This window comes from Ostrinia furnacalis, unplaced genomic scaffold (genome assembly GCF_004193835.3).
Source record: "Ostrinia furnacalis isolate ACB-3 unplaced genomic scaffold, ASM419383v2 OfSCF3958, whole genome shotgun sequence".
In the NCBI taxonomy this organism is placed as follows: domain Eukaryota; kingdom Metazoa; phylum Arthropoda; class Insecta; order Lepidoptera; family Crambidae; genus Ostrinia; species Ostrinia furnacalis.
Window position 1 is genome coordinate 129625 of NW_021134197.1, and position 25488 is coordinate 155112.

Below are 25488 nucleotides of genomic sequence, written 5' to 3' on the forward strand. Positions count from 1 at the left end.
TTAAAACTTATTGTTCTGTAGTCACTTGTTATCTCCAGCTAGACTTCATCCATAGAAGTTACGTCACGCAGCTTGCGCCTTCACAAAGAGCGCGGTCGCTCTCCGTTCGACGTGAATCAGTGCAACAATTTATATTCAGGCGCTGTAAATTCTCACGTTTCTAGTTAAATCTACTTAAAACTTAATGGTATAGCTAGAGGAGCGGTGATACTGCCCTCAAAACTTATTTTTCTGCAGTCGTTTGTCACCTGTACTGCAGCTAGACTTCATCCATAAGAGTTCCGTCACGCAGTGCGCCTTCACAAAGAGCGCGGTCGCTCTCCGCTCTGCGTGAATCGGTGCTACGATTTATGTTCAGGCGCTGGAAATTCTCACGTCCTCTAAGTATGGTGATGTTTTACCAGTATACAGGGTGGGAACGATAGTTTCCAGCTTCCATACTCAATGTATGAACGTTAACAATCAATTAAAAGGAAGAGCTCTTATCTTTGTGTCCATCTTTTGGGCTCTACCAGCACTTCAGAACAAACTAATGGCAAGTGCTGATTAGAAGGCGTGTCACAATCAGGAAAAAGACTAAACTACATTTACCATCGGTATCAACACATTCCTTTGATAAATTACTTTTACTTAAATTACTTTGAACTCAATAGGCTAGTTTCCTTAAAAAAACTTTTAATCCGTCAAATATATTATCAAAAAATATTGGACACGTATTTTTTTAATCAAACAAGTAATTACGAAGTAACGATGTGTTGAAGTTAATCGTAACGTCATAAAGTGCTAAACTTTTAAGCACTCCTTTACGTCACTGGCCTCTTCTTTTTAACTTTGGCGCACTTTATCTCTTTAAATTTGAATGATAAGTTAACTGACAGGAAACATCCCTATTCTGCATTCCTGTATTTTATATACAGGGTGCGTTATTTTTTTTAGTTCGAAGTTCCATTCCTGTCCAACTCCAAGTTACAAAAATCCAATTGTAAGTTTCGTTATTTCTAAAATTGACTCCAAATTAAGTAACTACACAAGTCCTACATTTTATTGCAAGCAGCAGCTATGTGTTCTTAAGTATTTTCGCTATTAATTATTTTAAATGAGTAATACAAAATTAGCAGAATGGTGGCGATCAACGATTAAACATCAATATCTTTCCATGGCAAAATAAAACACGGCAATACAGCTTATAAATCATTTTATTAAAATGATCGAAATATAAAAACAAACCACCGAAGTGCGGCTCCGCTGGCGCAACAATGGCCAAGCAACAAGTTTCGTTAGAACCATAACAAAGTACTATACATTGCATTTCGCGTCGGTTTAGTAAACTTTACATAAGTGCTCCCAAACAGCGATAACGACCCCCGTGCCCAAACATAACAAGCGACCCGCACAAAAATGCGCACGAGTGCACTGCATTCCTGCAAGACCGAGTCAACATAAACAAAAACGACAAACAAATAAATAATATCAACATGCATTGATAAAATGCGTGTACGTAAACATCTCAACTGATTCAGCAACGATAATAATATTACGGTGTACGAATACTGTCAACTTATCAATCAATTCTGAACATGAATTGATTGAACAGTGCATCAACAAATTATAATACTGAGAAAAGCGTCTTATCTTACATATTTAATAATATCCCAAATCCTAATTATCAGTTTTCTAAGAGATACAATTTGATATGGATAATTGTAATATAGAAACTACTTGAGTAAGATATTGGCCTGAATGAATATAGGCCCAACTACACATTTCAGACTCGAGGGTCCCTATCGACTTAGCAGTGCGATGCGTCAGTGCACAGGTGCTTCTTGCATAAGGTGCACTGTGGTCGGCTGACGGCGATACGGGAGAAGATCTCGGAGGCTGACAACTCCTTGCTGAGCTTGCTGCACATAGAGTAAGACACGGTCTTCTTGGAGAAGTCCTTGGCTGGGACGCAGGTGCGGGCGCGGACGGGACCGATCTCCTGGCCAGTTTCCACTGTAAAAAGAATTGTTTTGTTCAAAATAAACGATTTGGTCGAAAGACATTCCACAAAATACTACGATTTCCCACAGCAAAATTTTAAAGCGCTCCAAACTACTCAAATATTCAATTTCCGGGAATTTCGTTGCTGCCAAATCAAAAGCGAGCGTCAAAATGTGAATCTGAAATCGAGTTTCGTTTGAGAATGCCCGTGTGGTTTATTTATGCCTGTAACGCGAGCGGAGCCTGTTATTTTACTAACGGTACGGTTGCGATTGAGTCGGGACTCCAGACAAAGTTTTTGTCGTCAGTTAGTTCGTAGTTAGGAATACTATGAGCGGCTTTGTGCTGGAATGAATGTGGACGCAAAGTTTGTTACCATCGTTATCTCTTTGCTGGAAACGTGTAGGACTGTTTGCAAGGGGTGACGGTAGACAACAGACGAAACCTACTCGTGTTAACTATTAGGATCTAAATTATTACATTTACTCCTGGCCGTTTGTTAGCTAGTGCATAATAGTGACATCGTTTTTGACTAAACAAAGTACGGCGTTGTTGATAATGTTCTTGTGAACTTACCCAACTTGGCGGATTCGGAAGTGATTACGATGCACAGGAAGGCCATGCCGGGAATGTAGCAGTCAATATTGGGGACCTGGGAATAACATACATTTTTTGAATGGCGAATTACTTTCTACTCGTGTGACATATTCAAACAAACTGTTTAACAATTAACAATCGTTGTTTTCGAAAATATGGATGGATCTATTATAACTTACGGCTTTACCCAGTTTAACTATGTTGTCTCAACAATTTCCCTGACCCATGAGTCGTATGTGACTCAGGTGTATTGTCATATCTATTGTGTCTACTTTGTGAACAATGGTTAGCCATGGAGGTTTTAAATAGAAAGAGTCTATTTCATATAAGTGGTATCTGAGAATAAATAAATTTGTATATAATATTCTGTTGTAGAGCTAAATACAAAGTCTCAGAACTGTCCCTCTCCTTAGAATATTTTTTAAAAGAATTAACCGTTAACCCCTCGAGGTAAGCTGAATTCAAATTCAAATTATTTTATTGCATGTCACATGGGTAAGAGTTGACACATGTAACATGGCACATGATATTTGTAAAAGGCGTTGCAAAAACTTAAAAATAACATTTACATATAAAATTATGCTTGTGTTACGAGTGGTTCCACCACAATAGTCGAGCGGCGGGAATCGAACCCGCGTTCCTCTGATCTCGAGTCGGCCAGTCCGACACCTTCACCGTTCGGATAATCATCATCATCATCTCAGCCATAGGACGTCCACTGCTGAACATAGGCCTCCCCCAATGCTTTCCATATTGCCCGGTTGGTAGCGGCCTGCGTCCAGCGCCTTCCTGCTACCTTTATGATGACGTCGGTCCACCTTGTGGGTGGACGTCCTACGCTGCGTTTAGCTACTATCGCCTCAAAATTATCAAATTATGAAAGGTTTAGTTAGGCTCAGAACAGACGGTGAAACGCAACTGCAACGAAACTGCAACTGCTAGTTACTTTTGAGTTGCATCTAAGTTTCTGCCATAGCGTCCGTTGAGAGACCACACATGACGCGACCAGTTTGAAACTTTCAGAATCATTATCATCAGAATCATCAGAAAGTTGCAGTTTCGTCGCAGTTGCGTTTCACCGTCTATTCTGGGCCTAAGTGTAATGTTGACGTATGAAAGGTTTAGTTACCGTAATGTTGGCGTAGTCGGGGTGATCGGGATCCCAGCAGCCAGGGTGGTCGAAAGACAGGCAGTTGTAGCACTGGATGCCCTTGGTGGTGGGCGACACGAACTTCTTGGGCTTGGCCTTCTTGTGCTTGCCTGTACCGGAACAACACTATGCAATCAGTTCACGTTCACCTTTCTTCAAGCCGGGTACAACACTATCATCATTATGGACTATTCAATAACGTTAAACAACGTGAAAACCAAACGAAAGAAATTTAAACTTTCAGAAGTGTAATAAAAACATATTCAACAGTTAAAAAATTTCTGGAATATAATGTTAGTAAATTGCACAAATGAAACTCCCATGAATAGTTCTCTGGCATAAATAGGGAAACTGCATTACGTCAAGCTTTTCATAGCGGCACGTGTGCTCTTACAGCATGCAAAACTGTGTAACCTAAAGTTTTGCTTTGTTTATCGTTAGCCAGCAGCTACGCAAAACACAGTAACTAGAGAAACCGTCTAAATTCAAACCGAATTCGTGATGCAATTAGATTATAACTCGATTGAAAACTAATCCATAATAATAAACCATAGCAATTCTGTTTTTTAAGATTTAATAGAAAGTAATTTCATATCTTAATCTAATAAACTTGTAAGATCAGTTTACCAATTAGAAGCCATGTCATGTTTTAACATAATTAAAGTTTATCCAAATTTAAGTAAATCTTGCGATCTTGCTTCGAAATTTTAAATCAGAAGCTCTAGCCTCCAATGAAAATTTGATATTGAATTTTTTAAGAATTCCAAAGTTGAGTTTAGATGTGAGATAGGACATTCACTTACCGAATACGGTGACGGAGAGCAATAGGCAGTACACGATGCAGTTCTTGATGCCGATCATGCTGGTAGCTGGTGTGCTGTGGGCTCGCTGCTGGCTCGCTGGTTACTGATGCTGAGGGCGGCGCCGCTGCGTTTATACCCAGCGCGCTGTGACGCGCCCACCACAGGGTGTTCTTAAAACTTGGGGTATTTTTCTTGGAGTGAACCAGTTAAATTAAACTTCGACACTAGCTGCTACAGCTTAATCTGGAATAGAAAGGTTTTTGCGAATGTTTGCCAGTTGTAAAATTGTTTGCAGTGACTCGTTTGCTCTTGTTAATTCGCTATTTTTCGACTCTTGGTGCCTTTTTCATTAAGATTTTTAAAAGCGGTATTTATGGTGGTATGTGTGAAATTGTCCACAGATATTTATTTATTATTCGAACATAATAATCTGATTTGGAGCAATAACTATTGATTAATATTTTACTCTGTACGAGTATTACTCTGGCTTCATGATTTAAAAAAAAACTTAAATAAAGCCTCATAAATGCATACTTTCAAACCTATTTTTATATCGCTTGACTCTATTTTTGTTTTTTATGATTCTCGATTGTTATAGATGTTTTATTTGAAAACATGACACTGTTAAAGAGTTACAGTCAAACAGAATAGACAGAGCCGCGGGTACGTGCTAGGGCAAATGCACCTGCGCGCACCCACGCATATTAGGCAACGGTGCACGTAAGCGCGTATTGTTATAGTACAATACATACTCTTACATGGATCCTTCAACGTTTATTTTTCTTTTAAAGCTTATTAGGAAACTTTGATTTTGTTATAAAACGGTACTTACCGATAGTTTTCACGAACGCGTCTATGAACTAATCATCGAACAATATTGAACAAAACACTATTTTGATCCTTTTATAATGAACAAAAAACAAATGAACTTCAAAAGAATGTCATTAAAATAATAATGGTATTGAAGGATCTGCAGCTCACAACCGATACCTAGTGCTTCAAAGACAAATCTGAACGTTCTGAAAAACGGTTTCTAAAGGGCTAAATGTAAACAAAAAATAACGTAAGCCGTCAGTTGTACGAATCATGAACTAAATAAACTCCGCACAATAGACAATGCAAAGCAGTCAGCTTTGCTCGTAAGAAGATTATTACGGCGCAGTATTTTCTAGGAATGTTTTCTAAACTGAGCTATTACAATGAAAAACACCTCACCTGTTTAGTAAACTTGTTACTACTATTTTTGTGCGATCCTTCTGACTGTGATGGACTAGGATATTTTTATTGGAATGGAAACTTAACTGAAAGAGTAGTACAGTTTCTATAACATAACAGACAACCTTTAAAAAAGGTTTTACATCTGCCTAATTGAAGTATGCTGAAATCTAAAGCCTGTTACTATTTAATGTTCAAAGAAACGAAAAAAAATACTTTCCTATGGAGGAAAGTCAGCCAACATTTCATATTATAGCGGAATCCTTTGTTACTTAGTTTGTTAAATTAATTTGATAATATTTAGTTAGACCAAATCAATCAAACTAATTAATTTCGTATTTGTCGGACGTTTACAATTCAATTTGTAGTTTAAATATGAATTCCAATTAACTTTTCATACATATTAATGAGTCCTGCAATCACCATGTATGTCGGTAGCGTAGCGTGTATTAGTTGCTATTGGTGTATAGTATAATGTTTATATTGACGTGCTCACTAAGTCGCCAGATATTCGTACACAATCGTTGTTTATTTGTCGTACAAGTATGCGGCTATTATTTTGTTGTGATCTGAGTACGCTGCCGCGTTGACCTATCTTATGACAAATTATTTTAATACTTTCTACCTTCGATACCTTTCTACTTTGGATGGAACGGTTCGGTTGTCGTCCGCCGTCGAAGAGTGCGGGCCATACTAGGGCTAAATGAAGTTCTGCACACAAGACGAACACAAAGACATGGGGAACAAGACATGTGGTGAATTTTTTTGTACAATTTACTGGTTTATTAGATTACTATTTATTACGAAGCAAGGAGGCCATCAAGGGTCAGTTATGTTTGATTCTCGTACGTGTAACGTTGTGATCGTTTTAATAACTATACCATCGGGTGTTATCTCCTATATTTATTATTTAGTCTACTATGCCTTTAGTAAAATTTCACCACAGTAAAATTTATATTTTGCCGATGAAACTAATACTTACACCGATCTTTTCTACTGTAATATCCCATTTATAAAGTTCTTGAAGGACTTAAAACAAATATTCTTCTCATTTTGAAATGTTTATAAGTTTAAAATGCCCACAAAGCATTTTTATGAAAGTTTTCACAACGCCGTATTCCCACATAGCTTTGTGAGCACTTTGCGCTCGCGAACTAAAATTAGGGTTGTGTTTGTAAATAAGGAAACCTAATGAGCGCGATTATTAAAACGATCGTTTGTTCCGCTCAAATATTTTAGCGAATTCGACTTTTAATTAGGCGCTACATACGGGCCTTTGGCCTGTGACTTCGGCCGACCGAGTAGACGATACCAATAATCTGCTATGTAATTTTTATATCAATGAACTAAAGTAATATACTTTCCAGTGTTGATTGATTGTACGTGGTGTACGTAAAACCACAGCCAAAACGACGTACGAGTATGTCCTTTTAAACAGATTGACGTTCAACTACAAATCCTAAGTCCACCACAGAACGTTTTCGTTATAATTTAAATTGGCCTGTATAAAAAGCACACATTTGAAATAGAAGGAAAAGTAATACGAGTGCTTAAATTGACTGCCTCAAGTGGGAGTTACGTGTCATGTTAGCTATAAACTACTGTATTGGATTGAAAAAGAGGCTGACAAAGGTGAATAGAATAGAAAGTTGTTTATTTCCCTGGTTTATATGTTACATTATAGATCCACAGGCCAGTGGTGTGTTCAACCTATGGGTGTGTCAGCTACTTACAGTCTACTTATGTTTGTCTGAAAGATCTGTATAAGTGTCGTGTAATGCGTGCTTTGTGCTTATTAGTGTGTAGTTACAAAATAAATTTATATAATTTTATAATGTTGTTTCGTATTGTCCTATCCTTAACTATAATCTATGGGGACGAGGAGCAGTTGCTCGCTTGCTGAGCAGCCGACTCCTGTCTTTTTTTGGTACATAATTTATTTCACCTAATCTAGTGTTAGTCAGGAGAGGATTGTGTTGTCCGTATCTGAAATAGGCGTCTCCAGGGGTCTCTAGATCCTCGATGTGCATTTCGCCAAGTCGGCGCAGCATGTCCTCATTCAGATCTTGTGCACGAAGGTGCCATGGATCCCAGTCTAGCATATTCCAGAGAATTGCGGTCTCTAGATGTCTTGGGAACTGTCCTGCTGTCTTGAGGGCCAATCGATATTGGCGTTCAATTTTCAACAAATTGCTCTTACTGTAACGTGAGAGCAGTTGTACCACGCCGTAATCCAGTATGGGAAGTAGGCAGGCCTGAATGACGGCAAGTTTCACCGTCAGATCCGTCTTGGCGTGCCAACCTATTATAGGGGCCAGCGCACTGCGTGTTCGTCGCGCCTTCTGGACGACGTAATCCGTCTGTTTGCCCATGGTCATGGTCTTGTCTAGGTGTATGCCCAGATATTTTATGCTGTTTTTGTATTCGATTACCTCGCCTTTGATTCGTATGGTTTTGCAGTAGTTTCTTTTATGAGTGAACATGGCACACTCCGTTTTGTCTACGTTATACTTTAGCCCCCAGCGGCGGTAGAAGTTGATGACGGTGTCTGCGGCCCACCCCGCACGTGTCGTCGCGCTGTTTGGGTCGGGAGATCTGTTGATGATGCACAGGTCGTCAGCGTATTGTGAGAGCTTGAGTCCGCGGATGTGGTCTCGTTTGTCCCAAACGTCATGTACATATAGGTTGAAAATGACCGGCCCCAGTATAGAGCCCTGGGGAACTCCATGAGGTACCGGTTTCTCTTTGCCGTTTGTGGTTCTGAAGCGACCGTAGGTTTTTCGACCGCTGAGGTAATTCTCAATTACTTTTATGATGTTATTCGGGACGTCTGCTATTTGAAGCTTCTTCGTTAGACCTTCGTGGTTAATAGAGTCGAAAGCCTTCGAGAGATCTGTCGATACCATGGCCACGCTCTCTTTTGCTTCCAACGCATCCGTTATGAACTTGCCTGTGCGAAGAATCTGAGTGCCTGTACCTCTATGCTTGGTAAAACCGTGTTGGAATGGTGGTTGGAGTCTGTCGGTTGTCTGTCGTAGGCGTGACAGAAGAAGGCGCTCATACAATTTACCCATGATGTTTAGTAGGGTGATTGGTCGGTATGATTTGGCGTCCTGATGATTCTTGCCTGCTTTATGTAGGAAGATGCACTCTCCGATTTTCCACCTGTTCGGATAATAACCTGACATCAATAGGTATTCGGCTATTACTTTGTACTTGATGAGAAAGGGGTTGCCTCCTAGTTTAAGGGCATCCGTTTTGATTTTGTCCGGGCCTGGTGCCTTCTTGTTTTTAAAACGCCTCAGCATTAATTTGATTTCCTCTATGGTTGTAGGGTCAAGAGGCTGAAATGGTGTAGTCTTTTCTGTGCCCCTGTCTTCGTTGTTTATCTCAGCTTCCGTGACGATTGCTGCGTCGACCAGGGTGTTTATGGTTTCTTCTTCGCTGTTGCAACCCTCAATGTGGGGAAGTCTCTGTACTGGGGCCTTTAGGTTACGTTGCATTCGCCACATCTGGGTTCTGTTATCGCGTGCATCGTTTATAAGCCGTGTCCATTTACAAAGGTGATGGTGAGTGTGACAAAGGTGACTGAGTTTCTTCCGCCACTTCTTCTCAGCACCAGCCCATATGTTTTCCCGAAGTGGTGGTAGGGCAAGCTATATTTGAGACGTGTATAAATGCTCTGGAAAGGGCCCATGTACTGAATAATCAATTTCATTTCAATGTCTCCCTCAGGGCTACCGCATGGAGTGCCCCCCCGGGTGCCCCCCGGCGGTCTACGACCTGATGCACGGCTGCTGGCAGTGGAACCCCTCCGACCGTCCCACCTTCCACGAGATCCACCACGCGTTGGAGCACATGTTCCAGGACAACTCCATCACCGAAGGTAAGCCTCCAGGGTGCCGATGTATGTTTAAAAAGCATATAAGCATCGTCGTCAGCACCATCAGCAATATCATTTCAGCGTAGGTACAGCAAAACCCCATCACTAAAGTTCCCTGACCCTTTGCTATTTCCTTGCTCCTGATAAACTCTTTTCATCGAATGACATTTGTAGCACCTGTTTCTTCAACGCCCTGGCCAATAGTAGTTTCCCTCCCCCGCCCTAACAAACTTGAGCATTTATGACTCTTGACTTAAAACATATTTTTACTCTGTTTTGTCATTTTAGTCACCGGGATTTTAACGAGAAGGATAAATCTTGTCAGAAGCATTATCCACTACCGGCTGTAATCCTCCGACTAAAGCATTAAAGCTTAAGCGCTGACCGCAATGGTAAAGTTTTTCGCTTTTGTCGCGTCTGCAAACGTAGCATTCGTTTAAATCCGTCTAGTTCCCTACGAATCCTGTATTTGCGATGCAAATATGGCATTTCCATCTAATTAAACAGCGTTAATTAAAGGCAAAAGGGTATTATGTACACGTAACTGCGCCATTTGCGAGAGCTGTTTGTCCGCGATTTGCGGGTGCTCCGGGCCACGCGTTGCGGTTTCCGTGCAAACGCGTCGATGGAGTTTCGCCGCAAATGCGGTAAATCGGTACACTTTGCTCTGCGGCACCATTACTGACCTTTGACATTCGCCCTTGAGATTATCACCTCCGCTGCTTTTTTCTAGGTTTATTTTATTTCGTATTAGTATGGAAGTGTAACGTTTGAAGACTGGACTTTTATGGTTGGTTTTGAAACGGTACGAGGACTGGTACCGCAGGTGACACAAGCCATCGTCATCTCTTTGGATCCTTGTCTCATACCAAGAATACTGACTGACCTTCTCGAGTTGATACGGTTACAATCCCTTTCCGGGTTGATAAATGTGCTACGTCATTTAAACTGGTAGCCCTTGATATGTCTCTTTCTCACTGCGATGCTGCGACTGCCAACACCGTGTCTTCCAGCCTGTGGGCACCACTCGGGCACTTTTCTGGTAGCTATGGTTACTTTGGTTCTCCTACGAATCCCTACCATCCGAGCTCCATCGCCCATTAGGTGTTCTTGAGCTTTCATATAATAGTGAGAAACTACGGTTTTGTTTCGTAGGTCGTCGCAAAGACTCAAGTCTAGAGACACTGAGGTATTTGGACGAGAAGATGTCGCGAAGCTTTCTGACGCTAGCTATTGAATTATTTCAATTAAAAATATTAATGAACAGCTGTTATACAAAAGGATTACTGTGTAAAGTTCCAACGTGCATAAAGATGCACTGTAAGACACAGTCAAGTTAAACATGCTAAATTTTAAATTTGACGATGGCAATAAAATCTTAAGAGTTTCTCATAAAAATGTCTACCGTTTCAACAGAGGTGGAGAAGCAGCTGCAAGTAGGTGGGGCCGCCGGCGGGAACGCCCAGATGTCCTCCAAGAAGTTCGGCGGCGCCGGGCCCTCAGGGGCCGACCGCGGGGCCGGGACTTCATCAGGGGCCGACCGTGGGGCCGGGACTTCCTCAGGGGCCGACCGCGGGGCCGGGACTTCCTCAGGGGCCGACCGCGGGGCCGGGACCTCCTCGGGGGCCGACCGCGGCGTGCAAATGCGCCGCCCCACCAACCGCCGCGGCAAACAAGCGCCCACCCCGCCCAAGAGGACGAGGTATGTCTACTATGTTTTACAAATTGGAGATTACTTTCAACCAAATGCAATCCACTGCTGCATAAAGGTCTCCCCCAAAAATATTATTTATTATCTAAATCATGATTGTAATATTATGTGAAAAGTTGGTCGTCAAGAATACACGAAGTAGCTGTAGTCTTTATAACTCTAGACGTTCCTACATCAGACCGCAGATGTTTCTTTCGTGTTAGATTCATCTGTTGATGTGCTGGATGCGTTATACACTGTTTGCTAATAGTGATCCAGATAATCCAAATATGCCAGCAACCAAACTGGGGACTGCTATATCAGAATAATTACCAGTAACAGAACCAACACTTTCCAAGGCCACTTAACAAATAGCTGCTATCGCTACCTGGCGATTAAGTGCAAACTTGCTTGCAGCTGTGCTCGGACGTCCTGTAATTACGCCCGTGGGGTTGCGACTTGTGATTGAAAATGTAGCCGTCACTTGGGAACAGATTGCGATGGAAACTTGTTCTGCTCTGTTGTAGTGTTTATTGCTCATATAAATAACCATTTTCTACTCGCCGTGAAAGACACCTGATACTACACATTGATGTAGTCACCAGGGACTTACGAGTCACAACATAAATTGTGCAATTCGTTTGGTACTGTAAAAGGTACATGTTTAATTTTTGTTATAATACTAAACATGATTTAAAACTTGAAAAAATTGATGCTAAATACCACAACCTTTCGCTTGCCTGGCGATAAAGTAAAACCTTGTGCTGATGAAACGACACTGATCTGCAGCTTGTATTATGAGTGTCAAAGTAGCGACCGGGCAAGACAAAGGCCCGCCATACACGGACAGCTCGAGCAGTTAGTGAGTGATAGTAGTTGTAGTCAAGAGTCAACAGCTTGAAGCTGCCAGTGATAACTGCTCGAGCAGTTGGTATTAACTGCTCAACAAATCACAAGCGCGCGCGCCGTGGAATGAAGAAAGTGGGCGGAGGTAACTGCGAGAGAGCTGTCGACAGCTCGAGCAGTCAGTGTATGGCTGGTAACTGCTTGACCGCACGATGAAAATTCACTTGATGTCGACCGCCCGAATCAGTTGCAACTGCTCGAGCGGTTCGTGTATGTGCGTCCATAGAACTCTGCAGTTCACTGTGCAGTCGCAGATTGAAGCTGTCGACCCTGACTGCTTCAAGCGGTCCGTGTATTGCCGGCCCCCATTTTTTCAAGTTCCAAATCGTGTTTGAATTTTGCCGTGTAATCCTCAGCCTGCTCTCGTCGTGCAGCTCGTTCCGCGAGTCGCAGTACGCGACCGACGAGCACTCCGCGCAGGAGGAGTCGCTCGCTTCGCTCAACGGTGAGTACGAACATATCTTTCTGTGCGATCTAACGTAGGGCGATTATAACCTATTCTATAGTCTGGTCTCTGAGCACGTAGAATTTTGTCCAATGACCCCAAGCTACCCATCCTTAGCGCTCGCGCGTAATTATATTGCTGTCGCGACTGTGCTACGGGTGCCCGCAGTGAGTGTGCGAGCGCAACAGCAACATAATTACGCGCGAGCGATAAGGATGGGTAGCTTGGGGTCATTGGACAAAATTCTACGTGCTCAGAGACCAGGCTTTAACCTAACTCTCGCGGCAGTGTGATGTCACGTGGTCTGCTAGATTATTAGCTAGTATTATGTCACTTGAAGCCAATGTTACCTGTCTCTCGTGGTCAATTTGGCTAATTTATTATGCTTCAGATTGGTCAGTATGACTTAAAACGGTTGGTCGTTGTGACGTAACTCAGCTCAGAGAGCCAATAATACACTGATTTAATTTTTTCAAACATTCAGACAATTTGCGAGGGTATGACATATTGTGAAATAAAGCAGGGAAACTGTGTCAAGTCGATATGAATCTCATTGCCAATTCTAAGACAGTCAGCTGTCCCCTGGGGCTACTCAACCTATAAAGTTATTACAATTTAGTACCGTTAATTTATAATTTGAAGTTCAATTTAGTCTTATCCAGGCATTAATTATTTATTAAGTTATTTGAATTTTACTATAACAATGAAAAGGAATGCATCTCTAGAACTAACTGATATTATATTACTCTATTTTCTGATAATGATCGTGTTGTGATATTGAATGTTTCATTTGTTTTAAATTGTTTTCCCTTTTATCCTTGTTTCAAATTAGAAAATCGTCAATGTGCGAATACATTCTCATTGCAAATGATGTAAATATTCGCGTATTTAGTCTGCTAGTATCTACATACTCACTGCATCTGAATCATCATCCAACTCATTGGATTTTGAATAGAGACCATATGTAACCAAACTCCAAACGCAGACTCCGCTACAGGTTGAGTGTAAATGAACCTGCAGCGATCATATAGCGGGCGTTATGTTCATGTACATTAATAAAAATAATATAATCATGAACGTTAAAAGCAAGACTAGCAAATAAGCGTGAGAATTCCAGATAAATTTTACTCTAGTTGGCTCCATGATAATGACCGACCACAACGGCTACTTGACACACACGCACCGAGCGCCACTTATCTTGGAAACGCTGCAACTACTTACTTCTTTATGATTTTCAAAAGTCTCTCGCTTACGCTATTGGCTTCTACATACTTTTGTTTCGTGCCATAAGTTGCATTCGATTTCATTTACATTACAATACTACGATTGGATTTATGTATTTTATTTTTTGGATATTTCTGTGTATATAAGTAAGATGATAAGAGATTTTCTATTATGTAAGTCCTGGATGTGCATCAGTTAAACTAGCGTTTTCTGTCTGTTTGTCTGCCCGCGCGCCAGGCGTGTAGCGCCAGGTCGATCGGCCTTGTAAGTATGCGACCTGGTCGGGTACGCGACGCTACCCTTATATATTTATTTTGTGGAACCTTTGATGGTTATTAGCGATAAACTAACAAAAATATTAAACAGTCATCATCACTCCTCATAAACTAGCATCAAATAAAATATTGGCGTACACATCTGTTCTGGTATTATGTGTATTTGGTAAAAGTATTTATTTTAAATGTCCGAAAGAGAACTGATGTATACGCTTATAAAAATACATATTTATTTTACATTTTCATTTGTATAGTTGTTATCTTGGCAGAAAATATAGGTAGGTATTTGTAAATAACTCAAAAGAGAAGGATCTTTTGAGTTATTTACAAATAACGTCGTCTACAACCAACGTTCGGTTCTTCTGGAGTGACTTAGGCCCAGAACAGACGGTGAAACGCAACTGCATCGAAACTGAAACTGCTAGTTACTTTTGAGTTGCATCTAAGTTTCTGCCATAGCGTCCGTTGAGAGACCACACATGACGCAACCAGTTTGAAACCTTCAGTTTCAGTTTCATTCGTAAGAATCATCAGAAAGTTGCAGTTTCGATGCAGTTGCGTTTCACCGTCTGTTCTGGCCCTAGAAGACAGAAGATAGGCCTATATTTTCTGTCTGTATTTGTGCGGCTGCGCTTTGCATCCTTCTCTGTCACTTCTAGTCGCCGCTTGGGTGATTCTATATTCAGCTTTAAATATTTAATCCAACCATCCGACATCGTCGAAATTGAATTGATAGGTTCTTCATTAGTCTTCTACATCTTGATGAATTAAAAGTATTTGAAGGTATCTTTTATACATTCGATCCCTGTCAGTTCAAAGTCGATTAAAGACATCATCATAATCTGAGTTCGATTTTGAGATTAAAGAGTAACTTCCGATTGGGACCTGCGATGACGGTCGCTATGTCACATTTGATGACCATTATCTTTATGAAAGCTGACTAAGAAAATAATTACAATGAAACAATCTAACACGATACAATCGTGTGTAATTGGCTGACAGAAAAATTACAATATTTTCAAAGTCAGACTTTTTGATTAGTCCGGAATGTCCCGTGAAAGTTCTAGCGCTATAATAAAAGTTTGCTTTGTTTTAAATGATATTTCAGCTTCCATTTCCATTTGCTTTTTATTTATTAGACTATTCCTATATTCCTACTTAACAATAATAAAAATATCAATATAATATGTTATAATAACGGATCACTTATTCATTTTGTTATTTTACACATCCATAGTTTTATTTATGTTAATCAGTTTAATATAAGTATTTATTTTAGAATACCATTTGTGTTCTTGTGTATGTGGTGAAGTAAAATGTTTGCGTATGTTTTGTGTGGGTGTGATTACCTATATTTAAGTGTCTTATGTAAATTTTTGTATCATTTTTCTTCCAATTTTAATAATTATCAATATCTGCATCATTAAGTGTAATCGAGAGGAATCCTTATAATTTAGACGAGTATGTGTTTGAAATACATCCCCTGTATTTTATGCCAATAGTACGACCAGAACAAGTATCTTATTTAATGGTCCAATATGCTTACATTTCAATACATACTTTTTGAAAATAAAGAAGGAACGAGATTAACTTTCAACACACAGTAGGCTGGATGAATTATATTATGAGTAAAATCAATATATTTTATTTTAAATAATCCTTTCCAAGTATTTCTTTTGTAAAATTAGTGACTTCTCCCCACCCATTAGAAACAGCTAGATTACCCTGTTAAATACCCTGTCAAAGCTGAAGCCCGGTGTGTACATGTGGCAATATGTTCCCACCAGGCGTGGCCCGCGCAGGCGGCAGCGGGGCCCGCGAGGCGTCGTCCGAGGGCTCGCTGGCGGAGGCCACGCCGGACACCGACGAGTCGGCGGGGCCCGCCGGCGAGCCGCGCCACCGTGCCAAGCGGCGCCACCACCACCAGCCGGCCCAGCACCACGCCGTGCCAGCTGAGCAGCCTAAGGTATAAAAACTTTAAGCAGGATGAGACATTGAAAACATACTTAGAATAAGAATAAGAATACTTTACACTAAATACTTTACTTTAATCGGCATGGGGCACACTGAAAACCAGCGTCGTGGCCTCCCTCACCGGGGGCCATGGCATATGCTGAGTGGGGTCCCATTGCGATGGACATCGCTGTGCGACAGGGTGGCACTGCTCAGTTTTACTTTCACTTTCATTGTATGTTTTATGTCACCTATGTCTTATTTACTTTTTTTTCTATTATTTACATCTTTTGTCTTCTGTGATGTCCATGGCAATAAATGTTTCTTTCTTTCTTTCTTTCTTTCTTTCTTTCTTTCTTTCTTTCTTTATTCAGCATAGAAAAATAAAATAAGCTATGCTGAAGAGGCGTCCGCTCAGCTATATTCGCGACATAACAAGCCCCATGTCGAGAAGCTGGTTTTCAGCGGGAACCAACACGATGAAGATTACGGATTGCGCGCCCTCTTGACCGGGACCATATTGAGGCTACCAGTCAAGAAGGCGCGCAACAGGTGAAGAGGTTACTTAGAAGAAAGAAAGAAAATAACTTTATTTTGGCAACAACAAATTCAGGCAACATAGACATACACAAAAATAATAATAACTAAGTTGCCAAAAAAGGTCACCCACTCAGTAATATCTTGACAGTGTGACTGCCAAGACACTGATTTTTAGTGGGTGCCTTTTGTAGCGCTATACAAAAAAAAATAAGAAAAAAAAATAAAAACTATAAATTAATCATTCAATAAATTAAAAAAAAATTAAAATTAAATAATAACAAAATACATAATTCATTAAATTAAAACAAACTTACGAGCAAAAGTATGGAATCACCCCGTTGTGTTTGGTTCCAAGCCATCTTAAGGACTGAATGACTATGTATGTATCTATAATACCTATCAATTTAACAAATATTACCTTTAAAATGGTACCATTTTTATTTATCTTCCATTAGTCATTTAGTTCTTACGATCGCTCGGAGCATATAAGGTGATTCCATACTTTTGCTCGCGAATGTGGTCCTGGGGTGAGATATAGATATATTGAGGTCCACATATTTATCTGGCAGAGCTGGAAAGTAAATACTTTCTCTGAATTTGTAATAGGGATGTTTCCTGGGTCAAAAAGCAAGAGTTTTAATTAGTCCGTCAATTAACTTATCAAAAAATACTCTACACGTATTTTTCACTTTTTCAAACTAATGAAAATTTAAAGAGATAAAGCGCGCCAAAGTTCATAAGAAGAGGCCCGTGACGTCAATGCGTGTATAAAAGTGCCGCACGTTGTGACGTCGTGCGGAACTTCAACGTACCATAACTATGTAATTAATTGTCAGATTGACAAATAAAAATGTGTCCAATATTTTTTGATGTTAAACATGACGGCCTAAAAAAATTTTTTCTAGGAAACTAGCCTATTGCCTGGGGTTTTTCTGAGTCAAGGAAGTGTGGGATAACGATTTGACCATCCACCGTTTGCAGCAACAAGGCGTGCAAGTGGCCGCCCTAGAGGTGCAGAACGTGAAGCGCGCCATCAACCGCTACGGCACGCTGCCCAAGGGCGCGCGAATCGGCGCCTACCTGGAGTCGCTGCGGCAGTCGGCGCCGGCCGCGCCCGCCGACGACGCGCGGTCGCTGTCCCCGCGGGCGCAGCACATGATCCGCTCCAACTCGTCCGGCGGCGTGACCGCGCCCGCGCCCGCCTCACCACGCGCGCTACGCTCCTTCCACAGGCTAGTTCAGTTACATTAATTAGGGCGCGCGAATCGGCGCCTACCTGGAGTCGCTGCGGCAGTCGGCGCCGGCCGCGATCGCTGTCCCCGCGGGCCCAGCACATGATCCGCTCCAACTCGTCCGGCGGCGTCACCGCGCCGGCACCCGCCTCACCACGCGCGCTACGCATCTTCCACAGGCTAGTTCAGTTAAATTAATTAAAACTAAAAATTCTTTATTTCAGACAATTTTAAAAGTCCATATATTTTTTTATGCATAACAAGGCAGGTATTTGACCACAATCGCACCTGATGTTAAGTGGGATGCAGTCTAGGATGGTACATATCTGTCCTGTAAGTGCTTATTCACTCTCGCCTTGAAGAGGCCCGGATTATAGTTTTCGAGAAAGACAGCAGCAGGCAACGAATTCCAGTCCCTAGCTGTTCGCATTATAAAAGAGTCACTCCCTGATGCGCTACAAAAACGAGGCAGTCTTAACAGCATCCTGAATATATTATTATATTGGACGCGCAGCCTCAAGCGATCTTTTGGTATACTTTAAAAGTGTAACCTTTACTTGGTCTGCACAACGGGAGAACCTGCGAGCCCACATGTTACCCCTTACCGCCAGAGCCCTGCGCTCCCTCAGTGATTCGTCCCACAACAGGTTCGTCCCACTGGGACGAAACACTGAATTCAAAAAAGTATACATTTTTCGCTCTGGTTTCGTCCCGTTCGGAATGAAAACATGATTAACATTGTATTTAAAAGGAAACCATAAATCAACATAGAAAATCGTAACTACTTTTAATAAGAAATCACAGCTTAAAGAATCACTGAATCAAATAATATGTATTGTATATTATCAATGATTTTACATTTTATTTATTTAAATTTTTTGCTGATCTACAAGTTTATTCACGTGTTCATTTGCTTTTAAATACAGATATTGTTAACAAATTCATGTTTTCTTTTATTTCATTGACTTTCTGATGGTACTAAATTTCATTATGTTAAAGAATAAATTAAATGGGACGAATCCAGACCGAGAAATATACAGGGTGTTAGGTAAATGGGTATATGAGCCGACACTAGCCCATGTTAACATGGTCATATAAATGGTATGGCGAAGCCAGAAAATTGATATCTTCATTTTAATTATTTTAATTTTCATACAAATCGGATTTTATAAAATTTATTTTGTATGAAAATTAAAAAAATTAAAATGATGATATCACTGACTTCACCATACCATTTATATGACCATGTTAACATGGGCTAGTGTCGGCTCATATACCCATTAACCTAACACCCTGTATATTTTTTTGAATTCAGTGTTTCGTCCCAGTGGGCCGAACGTTATGTGGGACGAATCACTGAACTAGCCCTTCCACAGCCCCGCCAAGCCGCGGCCGCGCCTCGCCGAGCTCGAGTTCCCGCCGCCGCCGCCGGACCTGCCGCCGCCGCCGGAAGACCCGCAGCCGCCGCCGCCGCCGCCGCCGCCCGACTGCTGCCGCGACGCCGCCACCGACACAGACGAGAAACCCGCCCGCCAGACCATGAAGGAGATGCTCGAGCTCAAACTCGTCGCCGAAATCAAGGAGCGCGCCGACAAGAAGCAGCGCCAGAAGGACTCGCCGCCGCCGCACGAACTACTCGAAATGCAAACGTCCTTCGGGGACCCCGTCACGCGCCTCGTGTCCGAACTGTCCGAGAGCCTCAACCTCGAGGCGCTGCGCCGCGACAAGCCCGTCCGGCCCGTAGACAACGGCAAGGACACCGTGTCGCCCATCGACCTGAAGGCGAGTCTCCGCAAGACTCCCTATAACAACGTCGACAAGAAAGACGAGTCGAAGGGAACCGATTTCAAGTCGCAGCTGAAGAAAGTTGACACGAAGAGGGTCAATAAGGACGAGGAGGCTTGCTCGATTATTGATTTCAAGGCGAGGCTGCGGAAGGTCGACAGTGGGACGAACGGGACCGCCAAGAACCAGGCGTCCCCGGAGGAGGCGCGGGAGGAGAGGAAGCGCTCTGAAAGTTCCCTGGAGGCGGCGGGCGGCGACGAGGAGGACAAACGCCGTAGCACCGGCAGCATCAGCAGCCTCAAGAAGCTGTGGGAGAACAAGGAGACCGAGGAGAGGCTGAGCCCCAAGATGAAGCCCAAGGTGAGTGCGCGATCACTACAAGATTCCATTTTCAAATACCATTTGATGTTCATTGTTATCCTAGGTGAGGGAGGGGTGACATTGACATTTACGTGACAGAGCATACAAAGCATATCTAAAGTCTCGCTGACGTTTGACGTCTCAAAAACATCCACCCATTCCGCTCCAATACCTCGAACACTGATTAACTAGACCTATAGTTATGTTTTTATGCGTTTGTTTTACGTCTTAATTGTCAAGTTGTAACACGGACAGGGCGGCGACGACAGCTCGGATACGTCTACCTCAAACACTGTCGAATTAAGATTAACCTAAAGTCTGTTCGCCGAGAGTTGATAAAAAAAATTAAATATCAGATGTTCTAAACTCATTATAAATTGCGGCCCGCTAATTATTTTTGTAGATATCATAATGAAAAAGTTGGTAGATTATCATTTATTATCTCTTTTAAATTTACGGGAATTATTCCGGTTAGGGCATACGTGGGGATACGGATCAAACACGTGGCGTCCATGTGTTGGATAAAAAGTATTTCATTATTATCAAGTGGCTTATAGTGTATCCCAATGTTGGGCAAAGCCCTACCCACTGTCATACCATTCATTTCGGTCTTATGTAAAATAAATCTATTCCGTTTCACACATTGCGGCCCGCCGGCCGGGGCGCTTGACGACAGCTGCGTGGCTCATACCATGGTACTCAGTGCGCGTTGTGACAAACGACGCCCGCCATACAGAATGCGATAATTAAGCGACAGTCGCTATTGCAAGACATTTCATAATATTTATCAACTCTCGGCGAACAGACTTTATAGTTGTGAGTTTTTATGAGTTTGTTTACGGGTTAATTGTCGAATTGTAACACGGACAGGGCGGCGACGACAGCTCGGAGACGTCGCCGGAGGAGCGGCGGCGCGCGCGCGACGAGCGGCCGGCCGTGCCCAGCAAGCCGGCCGTGCGGCACAAGCCCAAAGGCGGCATCTACGCCACGCCGCTGGCAGCGCCCGCGCCCGACGAAGACGATGTGCTGGCCTCGCTGCGAGCGTCGCTCGACTGGTGCACCAACGAGGTAGGCTCACCTTGTCCCGACCCCTCTTAACAGTCATACGGCCGTGCGGCACAAGTCAAGGGCAGCATCTACGCCACGCCCGACGAAGACGATGTGCTGGCCTCGCTGCGGGCGTCGCTCGACTGGTGCACCAACGAGGTAGGCTCACCTTGTCCCGACCCCTCTTAACAGTCATACGGCCGTGCGACGAGGAAGACGTGCTGGCCTTGCTGCGGGCCTCGCTCGACTGGTGCACCAACGAGGTAGGCTCACCTTGTCCCGACCCCTCTTAACAGTCATACGGCCGTGCGACGAGGAAGACGTGCTGGCCTCGCTGCGGGCGTCGCTCGACTGGTGCACCAACGAGGTAGGCTCACCTTGTCCCGACCCCTCTTAACAGTCATACGGCCGTGCGACGAGGAAGACGTGCTGGCCTTGCTGCGGGCCTCGCTCGACTGGTGCACCAACGAGGTAGGCTCACCTTGTCCCGACCCCTCTTAACAGTCATACGGCCGTGCGACGAGGAAGACGTGCTGGCCTCGCTGCGGGCGTCGCTCGACTGGTGCACCAACGAGGTAGGCTCACCTTGTCCCGACCCCTCTTAACAGTCATACGGCCGTGCGACGAGGAAGACGTGCTGGCCTTGCTGCGGGCCTCGCTCGACTGGTGCACCAACGAGGTAGGCTCACCTTGTCCCGACCCCTCTTAACAGTCATACGGCCGTGCGACGAGGAAGACGTGCTGGCCTCGCTGCGGGCGTCGCTCGACTGGTGCACCAACGAGGTAGGCTCACCTTGTCCCGACCCCTCTTAACAGTCATACGGCCGTGCGACGAGGAAGACGTGCTGGCCTTGCTGCGGGCCTCGCTCGACTGGTGCACCAACGAGGTAGGCTCACCTTGTCCCGACCCCTCTTAACAGTCATACGGCCGTGCGACGAGGAAGACGTGCTGGCCTCGCTGCGGGCGTCGCTCGACTGGTGCACCAACGAGGTAGGCTCACCTTGTCCCGACCCCTCTTAACAGTCATACGGCCGTGCGACGAGGAAGACGTGCTGGCCTTGCTGCGGGCCTCGCTCGACTGGTGCACCAACGAGGTAGGCTCACCTTGTCCCGACCCCTCTTAACAGTCATACGGCCGTGCGACGAGGAAGACGTGCTGGCCTCGCTGCGGGCGTCGCTCGACTGGTGCACCAACGAGGTAGGCTCACCTTGTCCCGACCCCTCTTAACAGTCATACGGCCGTGCGACGAGGAAGACGTGCTGGCCTTGCTGCGGGCCTCGCTCGACTGGTGCACCAACGAGGTAGGCTCACCTTGTCCCGACCCCTCTTAACAGTCATACGGCCGTGCGACGAGGAAGACGTGCTGGCCTCGCTGCGGGCGTCGCTCGACTGGTGCACCAACGAGGTAGGCTCACCTTGTCCCGACCCCTCTTAACAGTCATACGGCCGTGCGACGAGGAAGACGTGCTGGCCTTGCTGCGGGCCTCGCTCGACTGGTGCACCAACGAGGTAGGCTCACCTTGTCCCGACCCCTCTTAACAGTCATACGGCCGTGCGACGAGGAAGACGTGCTGGCCTCGCTGCGGGCGTCGCTCGACTGGTGCACCAACGAGGTAGGCTCACCTTGTCCCGACCCCTCTTAACAGTCATACGGCCGTGCGACGAGGAAGACGTGCTGGCCTTGCTGCGGGCCTCGCTCGACTGGTGCACCAACGAGGTAGGCTCACCTTGTCCCGACCCCTCTTAACAGTCATACGGCCGTGCGACGAGGAAGACGTGCTGGCCTCGCTGCGGGCGTCGCTCGACTGGTGCACCAACGAGGTAGGCTCACCTTGTCCCGACCCCTCTTAACAGTCATACGGCCGTGCGACGAGGAAGACGTGCTGGCCTTGCTGCGGGCCTCGCTCGACTGGTGCACCAACGAGGTAGGCTCACCTTGTCCCGACCCCTCTTAACAGTCATACGGCCGTGCGACGAGGAAGACGTGCTGGCCTCGCTGCGGGCGTCGCTCGACTGGTGCACCAACGAGGTAGGCTCACCTTNGAGCGCGAAAGTGGTAGGAGGACTATCGCATTTGCATTCATCAAGATGGCGCCACTGTAGAGTAAGGTCCTGTCAATCGCCAGGGGTGCCAACTGTTGAGTATAAAAACGATAGCCCTCATTGAGTGTGCAATCAGACGGCGTGGAGCAAGCGCTGAAGGAGCTTGCTCATATCGTTAATAGGTCAGTTGGGGCGGGGCTTGACACTTGTGCAAGGTCAAATTGGGATTGAAGCAATCTTCGACCAACAATACCAATAGACTAATGCTGGATTTCTATATTCAATCCTAATCCAAAATGGACGGATTTGGATTGTCAACTGTCAAATTTTAATATGTTTTGAAAATTATAAATAACTTGAAAAAATCGAACTGCCTAAGGCGGGAATTGAACCCACGACCTTCCGCTTGCCGGGCGACTGCTCTTCCAACTGAGCTACTTAGACACTGGATGAACCCGTCGATAATATGTTTTTGACCAAAATATCTGCGGTTTTTGATGTTTTTACATTTTTATAATATTTATAAGACTATTTAAACAATATTAAAGTGTAAATGCGTCGAACATTTTGGAAATATAATCTCAAACTGAATTCAATTTGACAGTTGTAATCCGGATTTGGACAAGGATTGAATATAGGAAACGGGCGTAAGAGCTAGTGAACGCCAGACCTACGTCATTTTATAAAAGCTGAAAGTTTGTCAGCGTATACTCCTAATATAGGATAGAATTTTGGTGAATCATGAAGTTTGGGGTCATCGTGGCTTTGGCGGCTATCCCAAAAAAAGCTGTCTGGCAGGAGTTGGAACTGTCAAAATGGTTTGGCTAATGTGGAAACAACTTCTAATCATTGCTCAAATACTATACACAAAATCTGATTTTATGGTATAACATAAGTAGAATTAGTCTATTGAATATACAGAAAAAGCCACCGTAAAAGTTAGGCTTACGTTATACCATAAAAGCTGATTTTTATATAAAATATTAGGGCAATAATTAAAAGTAGTTTCGTTATCAGCCAGACAGTTTTGTCAGTTCCAACTTCTTGCCAGACAGTTTTTTTAGTATAGATGCTAAAGTCACGATGATCCAAACTTCATGATTCACCAACATTCTGTTCTACAGTGTGTCCGGGCATGTAGTGATCAAACTTTAAGGGCGTAATCTATGGACAATTTTATCGATGAAAGCATAATAAATTATAAGGATTTAAGTTTTTGATTTTTAGTTTTCACCTCTTCCTTCAAAAACAAATGAAAACGTGGGTAGCTTAACACTAATTAGCAAAAATGTTATATCATGCGATAGCCAATAAAATTATCTAATAGTAGAAGTAGAAAACAGACATAAGTTTCATACATTTTAAGGGAGTAAAAATGAATTTAATTAGAAAAAAAATATGATTTTTTTCACTACTTTTTCAGTTATTTTCCAACACAAGAAAAAGTAGGTTGTTAAGGTATGTTTTATTTGCATGGAATCGCTGGGAAGGGGTATGTTTGTTCAACAATTACGTTGAAACTAATAGACGTATACTAATAAATTTACATTCGTTTTGTATAGCCTGCCATGTTATTTTATGAAAATATCAAATTAGCCCTTATTCCTGAATCCTGATACATAAAGTTAGCCTATTAATTTAACACAGGTACGACTGTACTCAGTGTTGCACTATCAAATGCAATTGAAGCGCCTCTATGCCAGGGTTTTTATGTTCCTGGTCAGGCTATAGAATAGCTCAAATACTAATAATACAATGCAAATAAAACATACCTTAACGGCTTGATTTTTCTTATGTTGGAAAAAAACTGAAAAAGAAGTGAAAGAAGACTTGTTTTTTCTAATTAAATCCATTCTTACTCCCTTAAAGTGTATAAAAATTGTGTCTGTTTCTACTTCTACTAATAGATAATTTTATTAGTTATCGCATGATATAAAATATTTGCTTATTAGTGTTCAGTTACCCACGTTTTCACTTATTTTTGAATGAAGAGGTGAAAACTAAAAATTAGAAATTTAAATGGAGAAATCGGTTAAGAGCGTTGTAGCAAAAAGTTGGCGTTCGAATTTTAGGTTTTTATTGCTTGACGTCGCGTAGTGAGTGCGCAAACTGCGTTTATCTTACAATTTCAACGCTGCGTCGACTAAACGATCTTAATCCGTAGTTGTATCGTACCTAAGACAGTACATCATACATAAAAATAAAGAAATAATGTACAATTTACCTATTTGATTTTTTCTCAGATCAGACTTTTAGCAAAATCAAGTTACGTAATTAATGTATTTTTTACACTAGTAAATCCCGCGACAAGTTTTTAATCTTTAATTTGAGTAAAGTAATAAGTTGATAGGTTTG

At 43.1% G+C, this 25488-nt stretch overlaps 2 protein-coding genes across 2 annotated transcripts in view; one reads left to right on the top strand and one right to left on the bottom strand.

The window, feature by feature from the left end:
- The window catches only part of LOC114358466 (tyrosine-protein kinase Abl-like), a gene marked incomplete at its 3' end in the record, with an annotated part of 45748 nt that extends 24501 nt beyond the window's left edge, over positions 1-21247 (top strand). Inside the window, exons 8-15 of the mRNA XM_028312439.1 lie at positions 9484-9634; positions 11048-11333; positions 12584-12672; positions 15959-16137; positions 17646-17896; positions 19273-20041; positions 20912-21109; positions 21143-21247. Coding sequence (XP_028168240.1) covers positions 9484-9634; positions 11048-11333; positions 12584-12672; positions 15959-16137; positions 17646-17896; positions 19273-20041; positions 20912-21109; positions 21143-21247 — 2028 coding nt within the window. The remainder of the gene's footprint in view (positions 1-9483; positions 9635-11047; positions 11334-12583; positions 12673-15958; positions 16138-17645; positions 17897-19272; positions 20042-20911; positions 21110-21142) is intronic.
- Positions 1200-4718, bottom strand: LOC114358473 (uncharacterized). The gene is made up of 4 exons (XM_028312446.1): positions 4534-4718; positions 3710-3840; positions 2560-2635; positions 1200-1995 (listed from the first exon to the last, which is right to left on the bottom strand). The coding sequence occupies exons 1-4, from the start codon at positions 4589-4591 to the stop codon at positions 1790-1792; spliced, it is 471 nt and encodes a 156-aa protein (XP_028168247.1). The 5' UTR covers positions 4592-4718; the 3' UTR covers positions 1200-1789.
- Positions 21248-25488: the final 4241 nt, after the last annotated feature.

Coding starts and splice junctions, on each gene's coding strand:
- LOC114358473 (XM_028312446.1), bottom strand. CDS start 4,591: ATGATCGGCATCAAGAACTGCATCGTGTACTGCCTATTGCTCTCCGTC. Junction 2,636..3,709: donor CCGACTACGCCAACATTACG/GTAACTAAACCT, acceptor TGTTATTCCCAG/GTCCCCAATATTGACTGCTA. Junction 1,996..2,559: donor TTCCGAATCCGCCAAGTTGG/GTAAGTTCACAA, acceptor TTCTTTTTACAG/TGGAAACTGGCCAGGAGATC.